Below are 19839 nucleotides of genomic sequence, written 5' to 3' on the forward strand. Positions count from 1 at the left end.
GAATTAACATGGTAAAATGATGAGACAGAGAAATGGTAGTAGTGTTTCAGTAGTAGGCATTCTCCAAGATTCATTAAAATATTGTTGTCTTTTGTAAAAAAAAAAAACATTTTTTGTTGTCAATCAATTATCCATTACAAACTCTGTTGTAGTATAAATCTTCACATTTCATATTCCAGCTCAAAAGAAAATAAAAGGTCTCAGGTTAAAAAAACTATAACCATACACCTGCTGTACACATTCACATTATATATATATATGTATACTGTATAACACAAAAGTGAGTACACCCCTCACATCTTTGTAAACATTTGGAGTATATCTTTTCATGTGACAACACTGAAGAAATGACACTTTGCTACAATGTAAAGTATTGAGTGTACAGCTTGAGTGTACGCTGTATAACAGTGTAAATTTGCTGTCCCCTCAAAATAACTCAACACACAGCCATTAATGTCTAAACAGCTGGCAACAAAAGTGAGTACACCCCTAAGTGAAAATGTCCAAATTGGGCCCAATTAGCCATTTTCCCTCCCCGGTGTCATGTGACTCGTTAGTGTTACAATAGGTCTCAGGTGTGAATGGGAAGCAGGTGTGTTAAAGTTGGTGCCATCGCTCTCACACTTCCTCATACTGACTGGTCACTGGAAGTTCAACATGGCACCTCATGGCAAAGAACTCTCTGAGGATCTGAAAAAAAGAATTGTTGCTCTACATAAAGATGGCCTGGGCTATAAGAAGATTGCCAAGACCCTGAAACTGAGCTGCAGCCCGGTGGCCAAAGACCATACAGCGGTTTAACTGGACAGGTTCCACTCAGAACAGGCCTCGCCATGGTCGACCAAAGAGCAGTTGAGTGCACGTGCTCAGCGTCATATCCAGAGGTTGTCTTTGGGGAAATAGACGTATGAGTGCTGCCAGCATTGCTGCAGAGGTTGAAGGGGTGGGGTGTGAGCCTGTCAGTGCTCAGACCATACATGCTCAGACCATCTGCATGGCTATCGTCCCAGAAGGAAGCCTCTTCTAAATATGATACACAAGAAAGCCCGGAAACAGTTGAACAGCTGAAGACAAGCAGACTAAAGACAGGGATTACTGGAACCCATTTCCTGTGGTCTGATGAGACCAAGATAAACTTATTTGATTCTGATCGTGTCAAGCGTGTGTGGCGGCAACCAGGTGAGGAGTACAAAAGACAAGTGTGTCTTGCATACAGTCAAGCATGGTGGTGGGGTGTCATGGTCTGAGGCTGCATGAGTGCTACCGGCACTGGGGAGCTACAGTTCATTGAGGGAACCATGAATGCCACATGTACTGTGACATAGTGAAGCAGAACATGATCCCCTCCTCTTCGGAGACTGGGCCACAGGGCAGTATTCCAACATGATAACAACCCCAAACACACCTCCAAGATGGACCACTGCCTTGCTAAAGAAGCTGAGGGTAAAAAGGTGATGGACTTGGCCAAGCATGTCTCCAGACCTAAACCCTATTGAGCATCTGTGGGGCATCCTCAACGGAAGGTGGAGGAGTGCAAGGTCTCTAACATCCACCAGTTCCGTGATGTCGTCATGGTGGAGTGGAAGAGGACTCCTGTGAAGCTCTGGTGAACTCCATGCCCAAGAGAGTTAAGGCAGTGCTGGAAAATGATGGGGGCCACACAAAATATTGACACTTTGGGCCCAATTTGGACATTTTCACTTAGGGGTGTACTCACTTTTGTTGCCAGCGGTTTAGACATTAATGGCTGTGTGTTGAATTATTTTGAAATTTACACTGTTATACAAGCTGTACACTCACTACTTTATATTGTAGCAAAGTGTAATTTCTTCAGTGTTGTCACATGAAAGAGATTACTCAAATATTTACAAAAATGTGAGGGGTGTAACTCACTTTTGTGATATACTGGTGCAAAAGTGCAATATGTGATTTACTGATATACTGTGTATATATATATTTCTAAAGGTATACATTTTTTTCACCTTTATTTAACCAGGTAGGCAGTTGAGAACAAGTTCTCATTTACAACTGGGACCTGGTCAAGATAAAGCAAAGCAGTGTGGCAAAAAACAACAACACAGAGTTACACGTGGGATAAACAAACGTACAGTCAATAACACAATAGAAAAATCTATATACAATGTGTGCAAATGGAGTAAGGAGGAAAGGCAATAAATAGGCCATAGTAATTACAATTCAGCAAATTAACACTGGATTGATAGATGTGCAGATGATGATGTGCAAGTAGAAATACGGGTGTGCAAAAGAGAAAAAATAAATTAAATAAAAACAATATGGGGATGAGGTAGGTAATATGATGGGCTATTTAAAGATGAGCTGTGTACAGCTGCAGCGATCGGTAAACTGCTTAGATAGCTGACACTTTAAGTTAGTGAGGGAGATATAAGTCTCCAACTTCAGCAATTTTTGCAATTCGTCCAATCATTGGCAACAGAGAACTGGAAGGAAAGGCGGCCAAAGGAGGTGTTGGCTTTGGGGATGACCTGTGGGATATACCTGCTGGAGTGCGTGCTACGGATGGGTGTTGCTATGGTGACCAGTGAGCTGAGATAAGCTGGAGATTTACCTAGCAAAGACTTATAGCTGACCTGGAGCCAGTGGGTTTGGCGACGAATATGTAGCGAGGGCCAGCAGACGAGAGCATACAGGTCGCAGTGGTGGGTGGTATATGGGGCTTTGGTGACAAAACGGATAGCACTGTGATAGACTGCATCCAGTTTGCTGAGTAGAGTGTTGGAGGCTATTTTGTAAATGACATCGCCAAAGTCGAGGATTGGTAGGATAGTCAGTTGTACGAGGGCATGTTTACTGGAGGCCTGTGCTAAACAAACATTATAAATCACTAACATTTAAGCTAACATTGACTGAAACCAACTAGCCTGGAGCTAGCCGCTTAGCCAAGCTAAATTTTGTTAGCATCAAGCTGGCTAACTGTTAAATGCTATTGTCCGTACAAACATTTTCACTTCAACACATTTTATTGTGACATCACGTTTTTTAAATATATTAACTGAACTAAACTGAACCTTTGTTTATAGACAATAAAACAAAGAGGAACTAAAAACTTTGTACAAGAAGTATAAAAAGTTCTGACACTATCTTAATCCCTTCTCTTACATGTAAACCATTAGCAAATTAGCCAACCTCCATTACTTACAATGGGGGAAATACCAACCAGTTTGTCACTCCGTTAAAACTCAAATCAATTGCCTTCAAACATCAACTCATGGACTATGTAGTTAACCATGTTACCTCAATATTTTGAGAGTCATATTGCACATTTGCACATTACATACCTGAATTAACAGGGTAAAATGATGACACAGAGAAACATTAGTAGTGTAGGAATTCTCCTAGATTGAAGAAGAAACCTCCAAGACCTGATGATCTCACTTACTCTCTCCACTGACGTCACAGCTCCGCCTAGCCGCAATAATCATATACATTACTTTAAATGTAAATACCTAGGAGGCCTAGAAAAGGATACAAGGGACTGCCCCGTAAAATAACCAACAAAATAAAACATCAAAATTATGACCATACATATTTGTGTGTGTCACAAATACATTTGCATTAACCAGCATATCCCAAACTCGGTTCTCGGACCCCAAGGGGGTGCATGTTTAGTTTTTTTGCCGTACACAACAGATTCAATTGAGCAAAGCTTGATGAATAGTTGATGACTTGAATTGGCTGTGTAGTGCTAGGGCAAATAACTAAACGTGCACCCCTTGGGGCCCCGAGGACCGAGTTTGGGAAACCCTTGCATAAACGCTCCAGGCTACAATGGGAAGTATTTGGATTTGGCACGGCTCTTGAAGCTACAAACACCAAACCAAGGTTGACATATGCAGACTGACTCAATGCATATTTCATTTCAAAAGATTGTTGATACTATCTGTTCTTCTTGAACTATAATCTTTTAAAATGCGCTGTTTGTGTTTGAAGATGGAGAGAGAAAAGGCATACAATGATAATTTGCTCAACGGAACAGAAGGAAATGTGTTACATATAGATTTTTTTCATTTATCTGAAGTTACCTCACCCTTCAGTCAAAGGTATTGCAGCCTCGGGTACAGTTCACATCTAGCCTGGGCCCAGATCTGTTTTAGGCTGTGTGGTTGACAATGACCACAGAAGTTGGGTGAGACAGCACGAACAGATCTGAGACCAGGCTAGTTCACATCAGGCTCATCACATGATTATTAATGTACCTAATTACCTATTCACTGAAATACTACTCCCCATGTTCTGTGTGTGGTTGTGAAAAGGGCATACTCTGAGAAAAGGGCTTCGTTGGAATGTGACAAAGTCTTTGGAAATAATAACTTAATTAAATTCTGCATTACAAATGGACTACCAAGGCCTCCCACAACATAATCACTCAAATTAAATTAAAATACATTTTAGTGGTTATAGATAGACCACAAAGTGCAGCTGTTAGTAGGTTTTAAGCATATGGATAAATTCTGTATCTATCTCTATGGTTACACAGTCGTTTCTGGTGTTGTGTTTGTACAAGCCAGTGGAGCACATAACAGGATGTGGTCTAAGGCTGAAAGCGGATCTGATCTCTCTTTTAACCTTCCTGTGTTCAACCACTCACTTCCTGCCTCTGGAGTCTGCATTGTCTGTCAGCTGAGTGGTTTTGCATTGGTTTAACTCTTACCACACATGAACTGTAAAATAAAGAATTGGATTTGTCAGTCTGTATAAAACAAAATGGGAACTTGTTGCTATGACCTGGTGATATAACTGATATGTTATTTTTTTCTAGCTGCTTTTCTAAGAGTTGGTGTTTATTAGCAGAATCACTAGGTCCAGTTAGGTTCATCCACTCTATGGATTAATTAAACCCCTATGCATCTATCTTTTACCTTTGAAGGTACGGTATGTTCATAGGTGGGTTGAGTGTTCCTTTACAGACTTCAATTCACCATGGTTGTACAGTACGATAGATTATTGGAGCATTTTTGTTATTGCAGAGCATTTTAACTTGTAATGCAGCCAAACCACGTGTACTGTAGCTAACCTGCACACCAGCTGTCACACCTTGAAACTGTCTTACATGAAAGTACACGCCCCTCCAACTGCAAATTACTAATGGGATCTCTCTGAGATCCGCCTTCTCCCACATGCTGAAATCTAGCATCACAGCTTTTCTGGCACCTAAATGCAACAAAACATCATTTATAAACACAATCTATTAATATGGTTTTTGAACACTATTATTTGTTTACGGGCATGATAACTGTACTTTTAGTTTATGGTAGACACAGCTTGTTCGCACATTTTCCAATTTTACCACTAGTTATGAACGCAACATGAGTTTCTACATCCCCCTCTCTTGTTAAATAAAAGTGCCACCACTGAAATACGCCTGTTACTTCCTGCCTCGTTGGGTGTTTGTCTGTCTTTTTCGAAACCATCATAGAGCATTTTCATTTAATGCAAGATATTGGTGAGTTGTATTTAATGTTTAAAATCTATTGATCATAAATCATAACATTTCCCTTCTTTAGCATTTTTTTGTGGTTCTGTTAGAATTGCTTTCCATCTTTCTGGCATTCTCTCATGTCCTCTTTCCACTATCTGCATGTCCATCCTTCAGCCAGTGGTGTAAGAATACTTGAAAGAACTAGTTACGCAGTTCTTTGGGGTATCTGTATGTACTTTACTATTTATATTGTTGACAACTTTAACTTTTACTCCACTACATTCCTAAGCAAAATATGTACGTTTTACTCCCATATGTTTTCCTTGACACCTAAAAGTAGTCAGGTGTTAGAATACAAATGCTCACTCAAGACAACAATATGGTATGATTAATGTACTGTATCAAAGTAACACGTTGCCATTCTTACTGGGTTTTTAAATTATGTCTGAGTTGGAGTGTGTCCCTGTCTGTTAAATGTTTTTTTTTTTTATATAATTCCGTCTAGTTTGCTTAAATTAAGGAATTTTATATATTTTACATTTTTATATGTTTCAGCATTTACTTTTTACTTTCAAGTATGACAATTGAATACTTTGTCCACCACTTAAGTATATTTTAAAACAGATACTTTTAGACTTTTACTCAAGTAGTATTTTACTGGGTGACTCACTTTTACTTCATTTTCTATTAAGATACTTTTACTTCACATTCCTCCCAATCTCTGTCTCCACATTTCCTCCTCCTCACTGGTTTATAAGGACCTGTTTCCCAACCCAGAGTACCACTGCACACCTGCCTGTCTACCAGCCCAGATCAGCCCACAGTACCACTGCTGTTCACCTGCTTGTCTATCTGTCCACGATGAAGCTCATCTTGACTCTCTCTCTCATCTGCATTCACTTCTGCTCAGGTAACACCACTGACCTCTCACAATTAGAGGTGTCTACCAAGATAAATGGTTTCTTAACTGCATCACTCCCAAATGCCTGTGTAAATATTCATCATAGCTAAATGGCCTTTACAGTACATTTGTTTAAATGTTCTTGTTTTTCAGTTGAGATGCTGCAGTGTTTCAACTGTACTGATGCAGCATGTACAAACTCTTCTTTAGTTACCTGTCCATCCTCAAATGAAAGATGTCTCACTGCAACCAGAACCATACAAGGTGTGTTTAGAGTTTGTTGTCCACTACATGCTAACGCTTCAAGACAAATTAAATTATGCTGTTAGCTTCCTCATGAAGGATGCTTTTGAACACTCCTGTAAGATTACAGTGTAATTGACTCATTGCTCTATGATATTATTTCTTTATATTCTAAATTGATCTATTCTTCTCTGGTTTTGGATCTGTTACTGGTGAAGGTCCCGATAATACCACCGTGGTACTCAAAATGTGTTCACCATCCTCCATCTGTGTAACTCCTCTTAACACTGAAGTCACAGTGTCAGGGAACTTGGGCATCATAAGGGCTGCCTCTAACCAGCTCTGCTGTAACACCAATGGGTGCAACAAGGAAACTCTGTCTGGTAAGAGACTTGTGTCCTTTACTTAAATTAAATGTGGTTTTCAACAATGTATTTGATGTCCTGATTTCAATTGTCATAGTTTGAAGAAATATATGATCCGAGTGTGTTTCTTACATATCTGGACAGCATCCATGCCCATCTTCAGAAAATGTCTGAAACCCTACCTCTTTAGAGCATCTTAACTAAATCCCATAGCGCCCCCCCCCCCCCCCCCCCCCTCCCTCCAAGTGATCATGCTGTTTGTATGTGGCTAATATGAAAGTGAACTGTGTTTGCGTATGATCAGGGATGTATTCATTCTGCCGATTCTGTTGAAAAAAAAATCTTCAACGGAAGCAAACTAAATTCAGATACCTGAATTTGTCCAATAGAACCTCTTGTTTACAAATGTTGGACTAATGATTTCACCCTAGATCAGCTAGATGCAGGCAAGGGTGTGCAAGGCAGTATTGAATGTGTCACTGTCTGTCACCTTGATTACTCAAATGTTTCTCTCGACCTGTGGACCTACGTTGTAAACTTTCATTTATTGGCTAGGTTGTAACAACCTCATGATGGATACAGGGAAAATGCAAGTGTCATATAGTAGCCTAAACCTATTGATGTTACATTGAGCTGGTAGAATGGAATATGAATGACCGTCATCCAAAATGCTGTAATAGAAATAAGGCCACGCTCATAAAAAGATTATTGTCCTCCCTAATCTTAAACGGACCGACCACCACTGAATGGAACCCAGATCTATATGTGACCACTTGGTTACTGCGACAACGTTCTCCCAAGGACACACAAACCAGAGTGGCCCCTGCAAAGCCCAAGAGCCTGACCCTCTCTGGAAGTTGCTGTAGCCCTGCTTGGGATATTTAGCCTACATTGACTATTGGTTGAGACACAGGTCCCAGTCTACCATGGTATGGGGGATTGAAAATGGGAATTAGGCCAAGTTGGAGGTAATAATGCATTTTGATGATATTTTATTAAGATGCCTAAATACACCACGCTAAAAGATTGATTGTATGGCTGTTTTAAAATGAATTTCCTGCTATTCTTCTTAGTAATTATTTATGTTCACTACTTGGTCAAATGATTTGATGACAAAATCTATGCAAATAAATTATATTAATTGATAGTTCACCTCTCGGTCTTCTTTTATTCTGTAATAGGGTATATTGTAACCATGTGTCCAAGCTGATCAAATCAAAGTTTATTTTTTTGTCCTTGTAGAACCTACGCCTTATAGACCTACTCATCACGTATTATTATTATTACAAATAGAAGATTACCACTTCTCACAATGGTGCTTGTTAAGTAAAGTTAGATCAAAGCTGAATCACTGTCTCGCAAGATCATATATTGATTACTCTGAACAAAAATTTATACGCAACATGTCAAGTGCTGGTCCCACGTTTCATGATTTCTCTAAAATGTTGTGAGCAAATTTGTTTACATCCCTGTTAATGAGCATTTCTTCTTTACCAAGATAATCCATTAACCTGACAGGTGTGGCATATCAAGAAGCTGATTAAACAGCATGATCATTACACAGGTGCACCTTGTGCTGGGGACATTAAAAGGCCACTCTAAAATGTTTTGTCACACAACACAATGCCACAAATGTCTTCAGTTTTGAGGGAGCGTGCAATTGGCATGCTGACTGCAGGAATTTCTGCCAGAGCTGTTGCCAAATAATTCAATGTTCATTTCCCTAACGTTTTAGAGAATTTGTCAGTACGTCCAACCGGTCTCATAACCGCAGACCATGTGTAACCAAGCCAGCCCAGGACCTCCACATCCTGTTTCTTCACCTGTGGGATTGTCTGAGACCAGCCACCCAAACAGCTGATGAAACTGTGTTTGTACAACTAAATCATTTCTGTACAAACTGTCAGAAACCGTCTCAAGAAAGCCTATCTGCATGCTCGTTGTCCTCTCCAGGGTCTTGACCTGACTGCAGTTTGGCGTCGTAAGCAACTTCAGTGGGCAAAGGCTCACCTTCGATGGCCACTGGCATGCTGGAGAAGTGTGCTGTTCACGGATGAATCGCGGTTTCAACTGTACTGAGCAGATGGCATACAGCGTGTATGGCATTGTGTGGCAAGCGGTTTGCTGATGTCAATGTTGTGGACAGAGTGCCCCACGGTGGCAGTGGGGTTATGGTATGGGCAGGCATAAGCTACGGGCAACGAACACCATTGCATTTTATCGATGGCAATTTGAATGCACAGAGATACCGTGACGAGATCCATAGACCCACTGTAGTGACATTCATCCGCCACCATCACCTCATGTTTCAGCGTGATAATGCACGGCCCAATGCAGCAAGGATCTGTACATGATTCCTGGAAACTAAAAATGTCCCAGTTCTTCCATGGCCTGCATACTCAACAAACATGTCACCATTGAGCATGTTTGGGATACTCTGGATCGACGCGTACGACAGCATGTTCCAGTTCCCGCCAATATCCAGCAACTTCACAAAGCCATTGAATAGGAGTGGGACAACATTCCACTGGCAACAATCAGCAGCCTGATCAACTCTATGCGAATGAGATGAGGCAAATGCGCTGCATGCGCTGAATGGGGCAAATGGTGGTCACACCAGATACTGAGTGGTTTTCGAATCCAATCCCCTATTATTGACAAAGCAACAGTGGTAAATAATGCATTGTTATTTTGGAGTGACTTTTTTTACAAATAATAATTGAATATGTTTCTAAACTCTTCTACATTAACTACCATGATTACAGATAATCCTGAATGAATCCCGAGTGGTGCAGCGGTCTAAGGCACTGCATCTCAGTGCTAGAGGCATCACTACAGACCCTGGTTTGGTCCCTGGCTGTATCACAACCGGCCGTGATCAGAAGTCCCTAGGGCGGCGCACAATTGACCCAGCGTCGTACGGGTTAGGGGATGGTTTGGCCGGAGTAGGCCGTCATTGTAAAATAAGAATTTGTTCTTAACTGACTTGCCTAGTGAAATAAAGGTCAAATAAATTAAAAGATCTTGCCGCCAAGACATTCTAAACTTTCCATTACCAATAACAGAGGGGTATGATATTTCACCCTCTAACTTTCTCACTCAGCATTATTCAAGGTTCATTCAGCATTAGCCGTAATCATGGTAGCATCGACATGAATGTAGAAGTGTTCAGAAACATATTCTATTCTTATTTACAATAAAAGTGACACCAAAATGACACAATACATTACAATAATCTGAAACACAAACAAAGAACTGCAAAGGCATTCAGTCACAAGCTTGATGTTGTCATTGTGTGCTAGGTATACGGGACCAAATACTACACTTTTGACTACTTTATTTACAGTGGGGCAAAAAAGTATTTAGTCAGCCACCAATTGTGCAAGTTCTCCCACTTAAAAAGATGAGAGAGACCTGTAATTTCCATCATAGGCACACTTCAACTATGACAGACAAAATGAGTAGAAGAAAATCCAGAAAATCACATTGTAGGATTTTTAATGAATTTATTTGCAAATTATGGTGGAAAATAAGTATTTGATCATCTACAAACAAGTAACATTTCTGGCTCTCACAGACCTGTAACTTCTTCTTTAAGAGGCTCCTCTGTCCTCCACTCGTTACCTGTATTAATGGCACCTGTTTGAACTTGTTATCAGTATAAAAGACACCTGTCCCAGAACCACACGGGGAGACCTAGTGAATGACCTGCAGAGAGCTGGGACCAAAGTAACAAAGTCTACCATCAGTAACACACTACACCGCCAGGGACTCAAATCCTGCAGTGCCAGACGTGTCCCCCTGCTTAAGCCAGTACATGTCCAGGCACGTCTGAAGTTTGCTAGAGAGCATTTGGATGATCCAGAAGAAGATTGGGAGAAAGTCATATGGTCAGATGAAACCAAAATATAACTTTTTGGTAAAAACTCAAATCATCATGTTTGGAGGACAAAGAATGCTGAGTTGCATCCAAAGAACACCATACCTACTGTGAAGCATGGGGGTGGAAACATCATGCTTTGGGGCTGTTTTTCTGCAAAGAGACCAGGACGACTGATCCGTGTAAAGGAAAGAATGAATGGGGCCATGTATCGTGAGATTTTGAGTGAAAACCTCCTTCCATCAGCAAGGGCATTGAAGATGAAACGTGGTTGGGTCTTTCAGCATGACAATGATCCCAAACACACCGCCCGGGCAACGAATGAGTGGCTTCGTAAGAAGCATTTCAAGGTCCTGGAGTGGCCTAGCCAGTCTCCAGATCTCAACCCCATAGAAAATCTTTGGAGGGAGTTGAAAGTCTGTGTTGCCCAGCAACAGCCCCAAAACATCACTGCTCTAGAGGAGATCTGCATGGAGGAATGGGCCAAAATACCAGCAACAGTGTGTGAAAACCTTGTGAAGACTTACAGAAAACGTTTGACCTCTATCATTGCCAACAAAGGGTATATAACAAAGTATTGAGATAAACTTTTGTTATTGACCAAATACATATTTTCCACCATACTGTGCAATTAAATTCATTAAAAATCCTACAATGTAATTTTCTGGATTTTTTTCTATTCATTTTGTCTGTCATAGTTGAAGTGTACCTATGATGAAAATTACAGGCCTCTCTCATCTTTTTAAGTGGGAGAACTTGCACAATTGGTGGCTGACTAAATACTTTTTTGCCCCACTGTATATGAATTTTTAGGGGTGTCAATTTCACCCCTACCTTTTTGAGAAAGAACCTATTACTTGTTAAACAGTCTCTTTCGCTGAGCAGTTTTATTAGTATAAAATCATATGTCCCTAGTTTTATTGCATACAAAATATTTATTTAAATGATTTATTTCATTCAGTCATTATTACTTATCTGTATCAAGGGTGTCAACAATGTCAGACCCCACTGTACTGTGTCATTGGCTCAATTCCGCTATCTGAACCAGGACAATATGCTTCCTGAATGTGTTTCCATTGCATTACCAATGAAAATAGTTATTTTTAGATCCTGGAGCTAGCTATGTCCACTGAATGTACTGTAGAATGCATATCCACTGATATACATTTCCGTTCTCTTCCTACAGCCCCGAGTTCACTGGCTAACGGAAGACAATGTACCTCTTACAGCAGCTTCCAAGGCGTTGTGCATAACAGCACTGTGGCCTGCCTGGGGGTGGAGGACCAGTGCTTGAGCTTCAGCGGCAATGGTGACTTGTTTTGTTGTTCATGATACAAAAACTCATCACATTTGTGCAACTATAGATCAGGTGTTCCCCCCCAAAAAAATGTAAAATGCTATGTGAGATAGCCTATATCAATCAAATGTACACTGCTAAAAAAAATAAAGGGAACACAAAAATAACACATCTTAGATCTGAATGAATGAAATATTCTTATTAAATACTTTTTACATAGTTGAATGTGCTGACAACAAAATCACACAAAAATTAACAATGGAAATCAAATTTATCCACCCATGGAGGTCTGGATTTGGAGTCACACTCAAAATTAAAGTGGAAAACCACACTACAGGCTGATCCAACTTTGATGTAATGTCCTTAAAACAAGTCAAAATGAGGCTCAGTAGTGTGTGTGGCCTCCACGTGCCTGTATGACCTCCCTACAACACCTGGGCATGCTCCTGATGAGGTGGCGGATGGTCTCCTGAGGGATCTCCTCCCAGACCTGGACTAAAGCATCCGCCAACTCCTGGACAGTCTGTGGTGCAACGTGGCGTTGGTGGATGGAGCGAGACATGATGTCCCAGATGTGCTCAATTGGATTCAGGTCTGGGGAACAGGCGGGCCAGTCCATAGCATCAATGCCTTCCTCTTGCAGGAACTGCTGACAAACTCCAGCCACATGAGGTCTAGCATTGTCTTGCATTAGGAGGAACCCAGGGCCAACCACACCAGCATATAGTCTCACAAGGGGTCTGAGGATCTGATCTCGGTACCTAATGGCAGTCAGGCTACCTCTGGCGAGCACATGGAGGGCTGTGCGGCCCCCCAAAGACTGACCCACCGCCAAACCGGTCATGCTGGAGGATGTTGCAGGCAGCAGAACGTTCTCCACGGCGTCTCCAGACTGTCACGTCTGTCACGTGCTCAGTGTGAACCTGCTTTCATCTGTGAAGAGCACGGGGTGCCAGTGGCGAATTTGCCAATCTTGGTGTTCTCTGGCAAATGCCAAACGTCCTGCACGGTGTTGGGCTGTAAGCACAACCCCCACCTGTGGACGTTGGGCCCTCATACCACCCTCATGGAGTCTGTTTCTGACCGTTTGAGCAGACACATGCACATTTGTGGCCTGCTGGAGGTCATTTTGCAGGGCTCTGGCAGTGCTCCTCCTGCTCCTCCTTGCACAAAGGCGGAGGTAGCGGTCCTGCTGCTGGGTTGTTGCCCTCCTACGGCCTCCTCCACATCTCCTTATGTACTGGCCTGTCTCCAGGTAGCGCCTCCATGCTCTGGAGACTACGCTGACAGACACAGCAAACCTTCTTGCCACATCTCGCATTGATGTGCCATCCTGGATGAGCTGTTCTACCTGAGCCACTTGTGTGGGTTGTAGACTCCGTCTCATGCTACCACTAGCGTGAAAGCACCGCCAGCATTCAAAAGTGACCAAAACATCAGCCAGGAAGCATAGGAACTGAGAAGTGGTCTGTGGTCCCCACCTGCAGAACCACTCCTTTATTGGGGGTGTCTTGCTAAATGCCTATAATTTCCACCTGTTGTCTATTCTATTTGCACAGCATGTGAAATGTATTGTCAATCAGTGTTGCTTTCTAATTGGACAGTTTGATTTCACAGAAGTGTGATTGACTTGGAGTTACATTGGGAATTTTAAGTGTTCCCTTTATTTTTTTGAGCAGTGTATTTATAAAGCCCTTTTTACGTCAGCCGATGTCACAACGTGCTGTACAGAAACCCAGCCTAATACCCCGAACAGCAAGCAATGCAGATGTAGAAGCATGGTGGTTAGGAAAAACTCCCTAGAAAGGCAGGAACCTAGGAAGAAACCTAGAGAGGAACAAGGCTCTGAGGGGTGGCCAGTCCTTTTCTGGCTGTGCCGGGTGGAGATTATAACAGTACATGGCCAAGATGTTCAAACATTCATAGATGACCAGCAGGGTCAAATAATAATAATCACAGTGGTTGTAGAGGGTGGAACAGGTCAGCACCTCAGTAGTAAATGTCAGTTGGCTTTTCATAGCTGATCATTCAGAGTTAGAGACAGCAGGTGTGGTAGAGAGAGAAAGTCGAAAAGAGCAGGTCCGGGACAAGGTAGCACATCCGGTGAACAGGTCAGTGTTCCATTGCCGCAGGCAGAACAGTTGAAACTGGTGCAGCAGCATGACCAGGTGGACTGTGGACAGCAAGGAGTCATCAGGCCAGGTCGTCCTGAGGCATGGTCCTCCGAGAGAAGAGAGAGTGAGAATTAGAGGTAGCATACTTAAATTCACACAGGACACCAGATAAGAAAATAGAAATACACCAGATTTAACAGACTGACCCTAGCCCCCCAACACAAACTATTGCAGCATAAATACTGGAGGTTGAGACAGGAGGCATCGGGAGACACTGTGGCCCCGTCCGACTATACCCCCGGACAGGGCCAACCAGGCAGGATATAACCCCACCCACTTTGCCAAATTACAGCCCCCACCCCACTAGAGGGATATCTTCAACCACCAACTTACCATCCTGAAACAAGGCCGAGTATACAGTAGCCCATGAAGATCTCCCCCACGGCACGAACCCGAGGGGAGCGCCAACCCGGACAGGAAGATCACGTCAGACTCAACCCTCTCAAGTGACGCACCCCTCCTAGGGACGGCATGGAAGAGCACCAGTAAGCCAGTGTAATAGGGTTAGAGGCAGAGAATCCCAGTGGAGAGAGGGGAACCGGCCAGGCAGAGACAGCAAGGGTGTTTTGACGCTCCAGTGCCTTTCCGTTCACATTCACACACCTGGGCCAGACTACACTCAATCATAGGACCTACTGGAGAGAGGAGTCTTCAATAAAGACTTAAAGGTCGAGACCGAGTCTGCGTCTCTCACATGGATAGGGAGACCATAACATAAAAATTGAGCTCTATAGGAGAAAGCCCTGCCTCCAGCTCTTTGCTTAGAAATTGTAGGGACAATAAGGAGGCCTGCGTCTTGTGACTGTAGCATACATGTAGGTATGTACGGCAGGACCAAAACGGAAAGATAGATGGGAGCAAGCCCATGTAATGCTTTGTAGGCTAGCAATAGAACCTTGAAATCAGCCTTAGCCTTAACAGGAAGCCAGTGTAGAGAGGCTAGCGCTGAAGTAATATGATCACATTTATTGGTTCTAGTCAAGATTCTAGCAGCCGTGTTTAGCACTAACTGAAGTTTATTTAGTGCTTTATCCGGGTAGCCGGATAGTAGAGCTTTGCAGTAGTCTAATTTAGAAGTGACATGGATTCATTTTTCTGAATCATCAGGGTCCAGAGTAACGCCGAGGTCCTTTACAGTTTTATTTGAGATGACTGTACAACCATCAAGATTAATTGTCAGATCCAACATAAGATCTCTTTGTTTCTTGGGACCTAGAACTAGCATCTCTGTTTTGTCTGAGTTTAAAAGTAAAACATTTGCCACCATCCACTTCTTTATGTCTGAAACACAGGCTTCCAGGGAGGGCAATTTTGGGGCTTCACCATGTATCATCGAAATGTACAGCTGTGTATCGTCCACATAGCAGAGAAATTTAAGATTATGTTTCTGAATGGCATCACCAAGAGGTAAAATATATAGGGAAAACAATAGAGGTCCTAAAACGGAACCTTGAGGAACACCAACATTTTCAGCTGATTTGTCAGAGGACAAACCATCCACAGAGACAAACTGATAACTTTCTGACATATAATATCTAAACCAGGCCAGAACTTGTCCGTGTAGACCAACTTGGGTTCCCAATCTCACCCAATCGATGGTATCAAAAGCAGCACTAAGGTCTAGGAGCACGAGGACAGATGCAGAACTTTGGCCTGATGCCATTAAAAGGTAATTTACCACCTTCAAGAGTGCAGTCTCAGTGCTATGATGGGGTCTAAAACCAGACTGAAGCGTTTCGTATACATTGTTAGTCTTCAGGAAGACAGTGAGTTGCTGGGAAACAGCTTTTTCTACAATTATAGAGGAATGGGATGTTTGATATAGGCCAATGGTTTTTAATATTTTCTGGGAGATGGGCTTTTACTGCTGCCACTTTTAGTGAGTATGGTACACATCCGGTGGATAGGGAGCCGTTTATTATGTTCAACATAGGTTGGCCAAGCACAGGAAGCAGCTCTTTCAGTAGTTTAGTCGGAATAGGGTCCAGTATGTAGCTTGAAGGTTTTGACTATTTTCATGAATGTGTCAAGAGAAATACGATTTGAAAAGCTTGAGTGTCTCCCTTGATCCTAGGTCCTGGCAGTGTTGTGCAGACTCAGGACAACTGTGCTTTGGAGAAATAAATAGATTTAAAGTGGAGTCCGTAATTTGCTTTCTAATGATCATGATGTTTTCGTCAAAGAAGTTCATGAATTTATCACCGCTGAAGTGAAAGCCATCCTCTCTTGGGGAATGCCGCTTTTTAGCTAGCTTTGCGACAGTATAAAAAATAATTGTAGGATTGTTCTTATTCTCCTCAAATAAATTGGAAAAATAGGATGATCGATCAGCAGTGAGGGCTCTTCAATTCTGCACGGTACTGTCTTTTCAAGCTAATCGGAAGACTTCCAGTTTGGTGTATTTCCGTTCCAATTTTCTGGAAGCTTGCTTCAAGGCTCGGGTATTTTCTATATACCACAGAGCTAGTTGAATAGGTCCGGAGACATGTTGGACAAAACCCACTGAGTCGACGATGGCTCCAAATGCCTTTTGGAGTGGGTCTGTGGACTTTTCCATGTGAATATTAAAGTCACCAAAGATGTGGATATTATCTGCCATGACTACAAGGTCCAATAGGAATTCAGCAAACTCAGTGAGGAACACTGTATACGGCCCAGGAGGCCTGTAAATAATAGCTATAAAAAGTGATTGAATTGGCTGCATAGATTTCATGGCTAGAAGCTCAAAAGATGAAAACGCAGTCATTTTTTTATTTTTTTTATTGAAATTTGGTATCGTAAATGTTAGCAACACCTCCACCTTTGCAGGATGCGTGGGGGATATGGTCACTAGTGTAACCAGGAGGAGAGGCCTCATTTATCACAATCAATTCATCAGGCTTAAGCCATGTTTCAGTCAGGCCAGTCACATCAAAAATATGATCAGTGATTAGTTCATTGACTATAACTTCCTTGGAAGTGAAGGATCTAACATTAAGTATCCCTATTTTGAGATGAGATATCACAATCTCTTTCTATAATGACAGGAATGGAGGAGGTCTTTATTCCATTGAGATTGCTAAGGCGAACACCACCATGTTTAGTTTTGCCCAACCTAGATCGAGGCACAGACACAGTCTCAATGGGGATAGCTGAAATGACTAAACTGACTGTACTAGTGGCAGACTCCACCCGATTAATTTAGTTTAATCTGAGGGAATTAGGAAAATGTTGTTTGTTGTTTTGAAGCTCATTCATCTTTGAGTTAGGCTTTTTAATGATAATATTATGAATAATAATACAAATTAAGTCTAGACCCGATTTCCCCAAATTGTATTATTATGTTTTATTATGAACCCTCAATTTATATTGTACATATTCTATTTGACAAAAAGTGATTAGATCAATTGATAGGAACAGAGTCAAACATTGTATAAGATTTACTTCCTAACCCAAATCCAATTTCTTTGACTCCTCAAATTTAGAAGGTCGAAGCTCAGCTTCTGAATGTCATGGCGACAAACCAAAGATATTCCCATATGCATCAGAGTCGTGTCTTCACTCATAATTATTCATGATTCATTCATGTATTAACCATATTCATGGTAGCCTCCACATTAATGTAGAAGTGTTTAGAAACATATTCTATTATTACTTCTTTTTTTTTAAGTTACTCCAAAATGACACAATACATTATTTACCATTCATTTCTATTAGGCACAAAATCATTTGAAACACAATCAAAACAAACAGTAAATGCATCCAACAAGTTTGTAGAGTAACAAGCTTGATGTAATCATTGTGTGCTAGGAATATGGGGCCAAATACTAAACTTTTGACAACTGTAATACACATATTTTCTAAAACAGTTCACCCGATATGGATGAAAATATCATCAAATTAAAGCCAACAGTTTGCGCTTTAACCTCAAGTCATTGTATAATTTCAAAGTACTGGAGTACAGAGCCAAAACAGCAAATGTGTCACTGTCCCAATACTGTTGGAGCTCATGGTATTATTGTTGATTCAAAATAATTAGATTTTAGTTGTTCTATGAGAGAAAGATGTTCGGAAAATTAAATATGTTGTTCTCTTTGACAGTACTTGGCTCAATCAATTATATGGTGAACATCCAGGGCTGTACATCTACCAACGTGTGCAACTATATTGATCAACTGCTGCCCTCAAGTTACATCAACTTTGTGCAATTCACCTGTAACACAGCCCCTTTACCTGTAACTGTAACCAAAGCCCATAACACAGCCTGGTCCATTAGACTGAGCCTAGTCCCTCTGCTGCTGGGCCTCACTATCAGCAAACTCATCTGATATAAACAGAGATGAACATATCGGGACTCATCTGACAACATAATGCATTGATTACAAAACAACAGAATGTACAATGATTTTTATGTATTGTGAAATACGTACTATAATTGAAAATCTGTTGTTTATATGGAATTTGCCAGATGATGCCCTGTGACATTATATATGCTTGCTTGAGGAAATACTTTCTTATATATTATTCTGTATATTTGATAAAGTGGGATTGCTTGTAAGTTTAAAACAAATAATCTGTCAATGCCAATAAAGTTTCTATCACTTTACCAAAATGGAAATAAAGTGTTATCTTATTGTGAACGTAAACCAATCACACAATATTTTTTATTTTATTAGGAATTAATGCTTATTTGATTTTTTAACAGATAGGGATAATAGCTAATTAACACTCTTAAATCCAAATAATAACAGAGTGTATAGGAGAACCTAATCATACAGAATGCTACCGTCCAAACAGAAAATAAACTTAGACAGTCTTTTTTATTTGACTTAGTGGATTCAGTTTCTCTCTACACTTCTTCTACAGAGGAGAGGAAAACCTGCCGGGGAACAGGATGTGTCTATAAAGGAGAGGAAGGTGTGGTCTGCCGTGAAGCGTTCCACTTGGATCATACAGAATGGCACCATGCCAGCAGTGGCAGCCGCTGCCTTATTCCCCTCCATGTTTACCTCCACAAAGGCCTTATGTGTCACGTGTATAATTGATTGATTGGAGACAGGCGCAGGAATACGTAATAGGGGGTTTAAAATCGTGCAACATTTCAACGTCCTGCTACTCATGGCAGGAATATATTATATGCATATTATTAGTATGTGTGGATAGAAAACACTCTGAAGTCTCTAAAACTGGTTAAATCATGTCTGTGGCTTTAACAGAACGTGTTTAGGAGTAAAAATCCAGAGGAAAACTGTTCACAAAAACCACAAAAAAAAAGTCATCCGCCAGTCTATGTATTGTCTACGGCGAAAATAGATAGAGACCCGTTTCCTGGATCAGACGGGCTTCATAAATCAACATTTTGGGTATACTTTGACGGATTTAATCGGGAAAAAGACCCAATTGAGATGTTTATGGGACATATAGGAGTGCCAACAAACAATACACAGCACGAGAGCCGTAAACATTACACAGCACAAGACCCGTAAACAATACACAGCACGAGACCCGTAAACAATACACAGCACGAGACCTGTAAACAATA

At 41.3% G+C, this 19839-nt stretch overlaps 1 protein-coding gene across 4 annotated transcripts; it reads left to right on the forward strand.

Annotated features, from left to right (window-relative positions):
* Positions 1-5237: 5237 nt before the first annotated feature.
* LOC118936351 (phospholipase A2 inhibitor subunit gamma B-like) lies at positions 5238-18915 on the forward strand. 4 transcript variants are annotated; one of them, XM_036973849.1, is made up of 6 exons: positions 5238-5482; positions 6236-6368; positions 6570-6623; positions 6821-6985; positions 12034-12156; positions 18399-18915. In XM_036973849.1, the coding sequence occupies exons 2-6, from the start codon at positions 6320-6322 to the stop codon at positions 18623-18625; spliced, it is 618 nt and encodes a 205-aa protein (XP_036829744.1). In that variant the 5' UTR covers positions 5238-5482; positions 6236-6319; the 3' UTR covers positions 18626-18915. The 4 variants fall into 4 exon arrangements, with proteins under 4 accessions (XP_036829744.1, XP_036829743.1, XP_036829741.1 ...); XM_036973848.1 differs by having other exon boundaries at positions 5241-5482; positions 6217-6368; XM_036973846.1 differs by having other exon boundaries at positions 5342-5482; positions 6217-6368; positions 6513-6623.
* Positions 18916-19839: the final 924 nt, after the last annotated feature.

This window comes from Oncorhynchus mykiss, unplaced genomic scaffold, assembly GCF_013265735.2.
Source record: "Oncorhynchus mykiss isolate Arlee unplaced genomic scaffold, USDA_OmykA_1.1 un_scaffold_335, whole genome shotgun sequence".
Taxonomy (NCBI): Eukaryota; Metazoa; Chordata; class Actinopteri; order Salmoniformes; family Salmonidae; genus Oncorhynchus; species Oncorhynchus mykiss.

Coding starts and splice junctions, on each gene's coding strand:
- LOC118936351 (XM_036973846.1), top strand. CDS start 6,320: ATGAAGCTCATCTTGACTCTCTCTCTCATCTGCATTCACTTCTGCTCA. Junction 6,986..12,033: donor CAACAAGGAAACTCTGTCTG/GTAAGAGACTTG, acceptor CTCTTCCTACAG/CCCCGAGTTCACTGGCTAAC. Junction 12,157..18,398: donor CTTGAGCTTCAGCGGCAATG/GTGACTTGTTTT, acceptor TCTCTTTGACAG/TACTTGGCTCAATCAATTAT.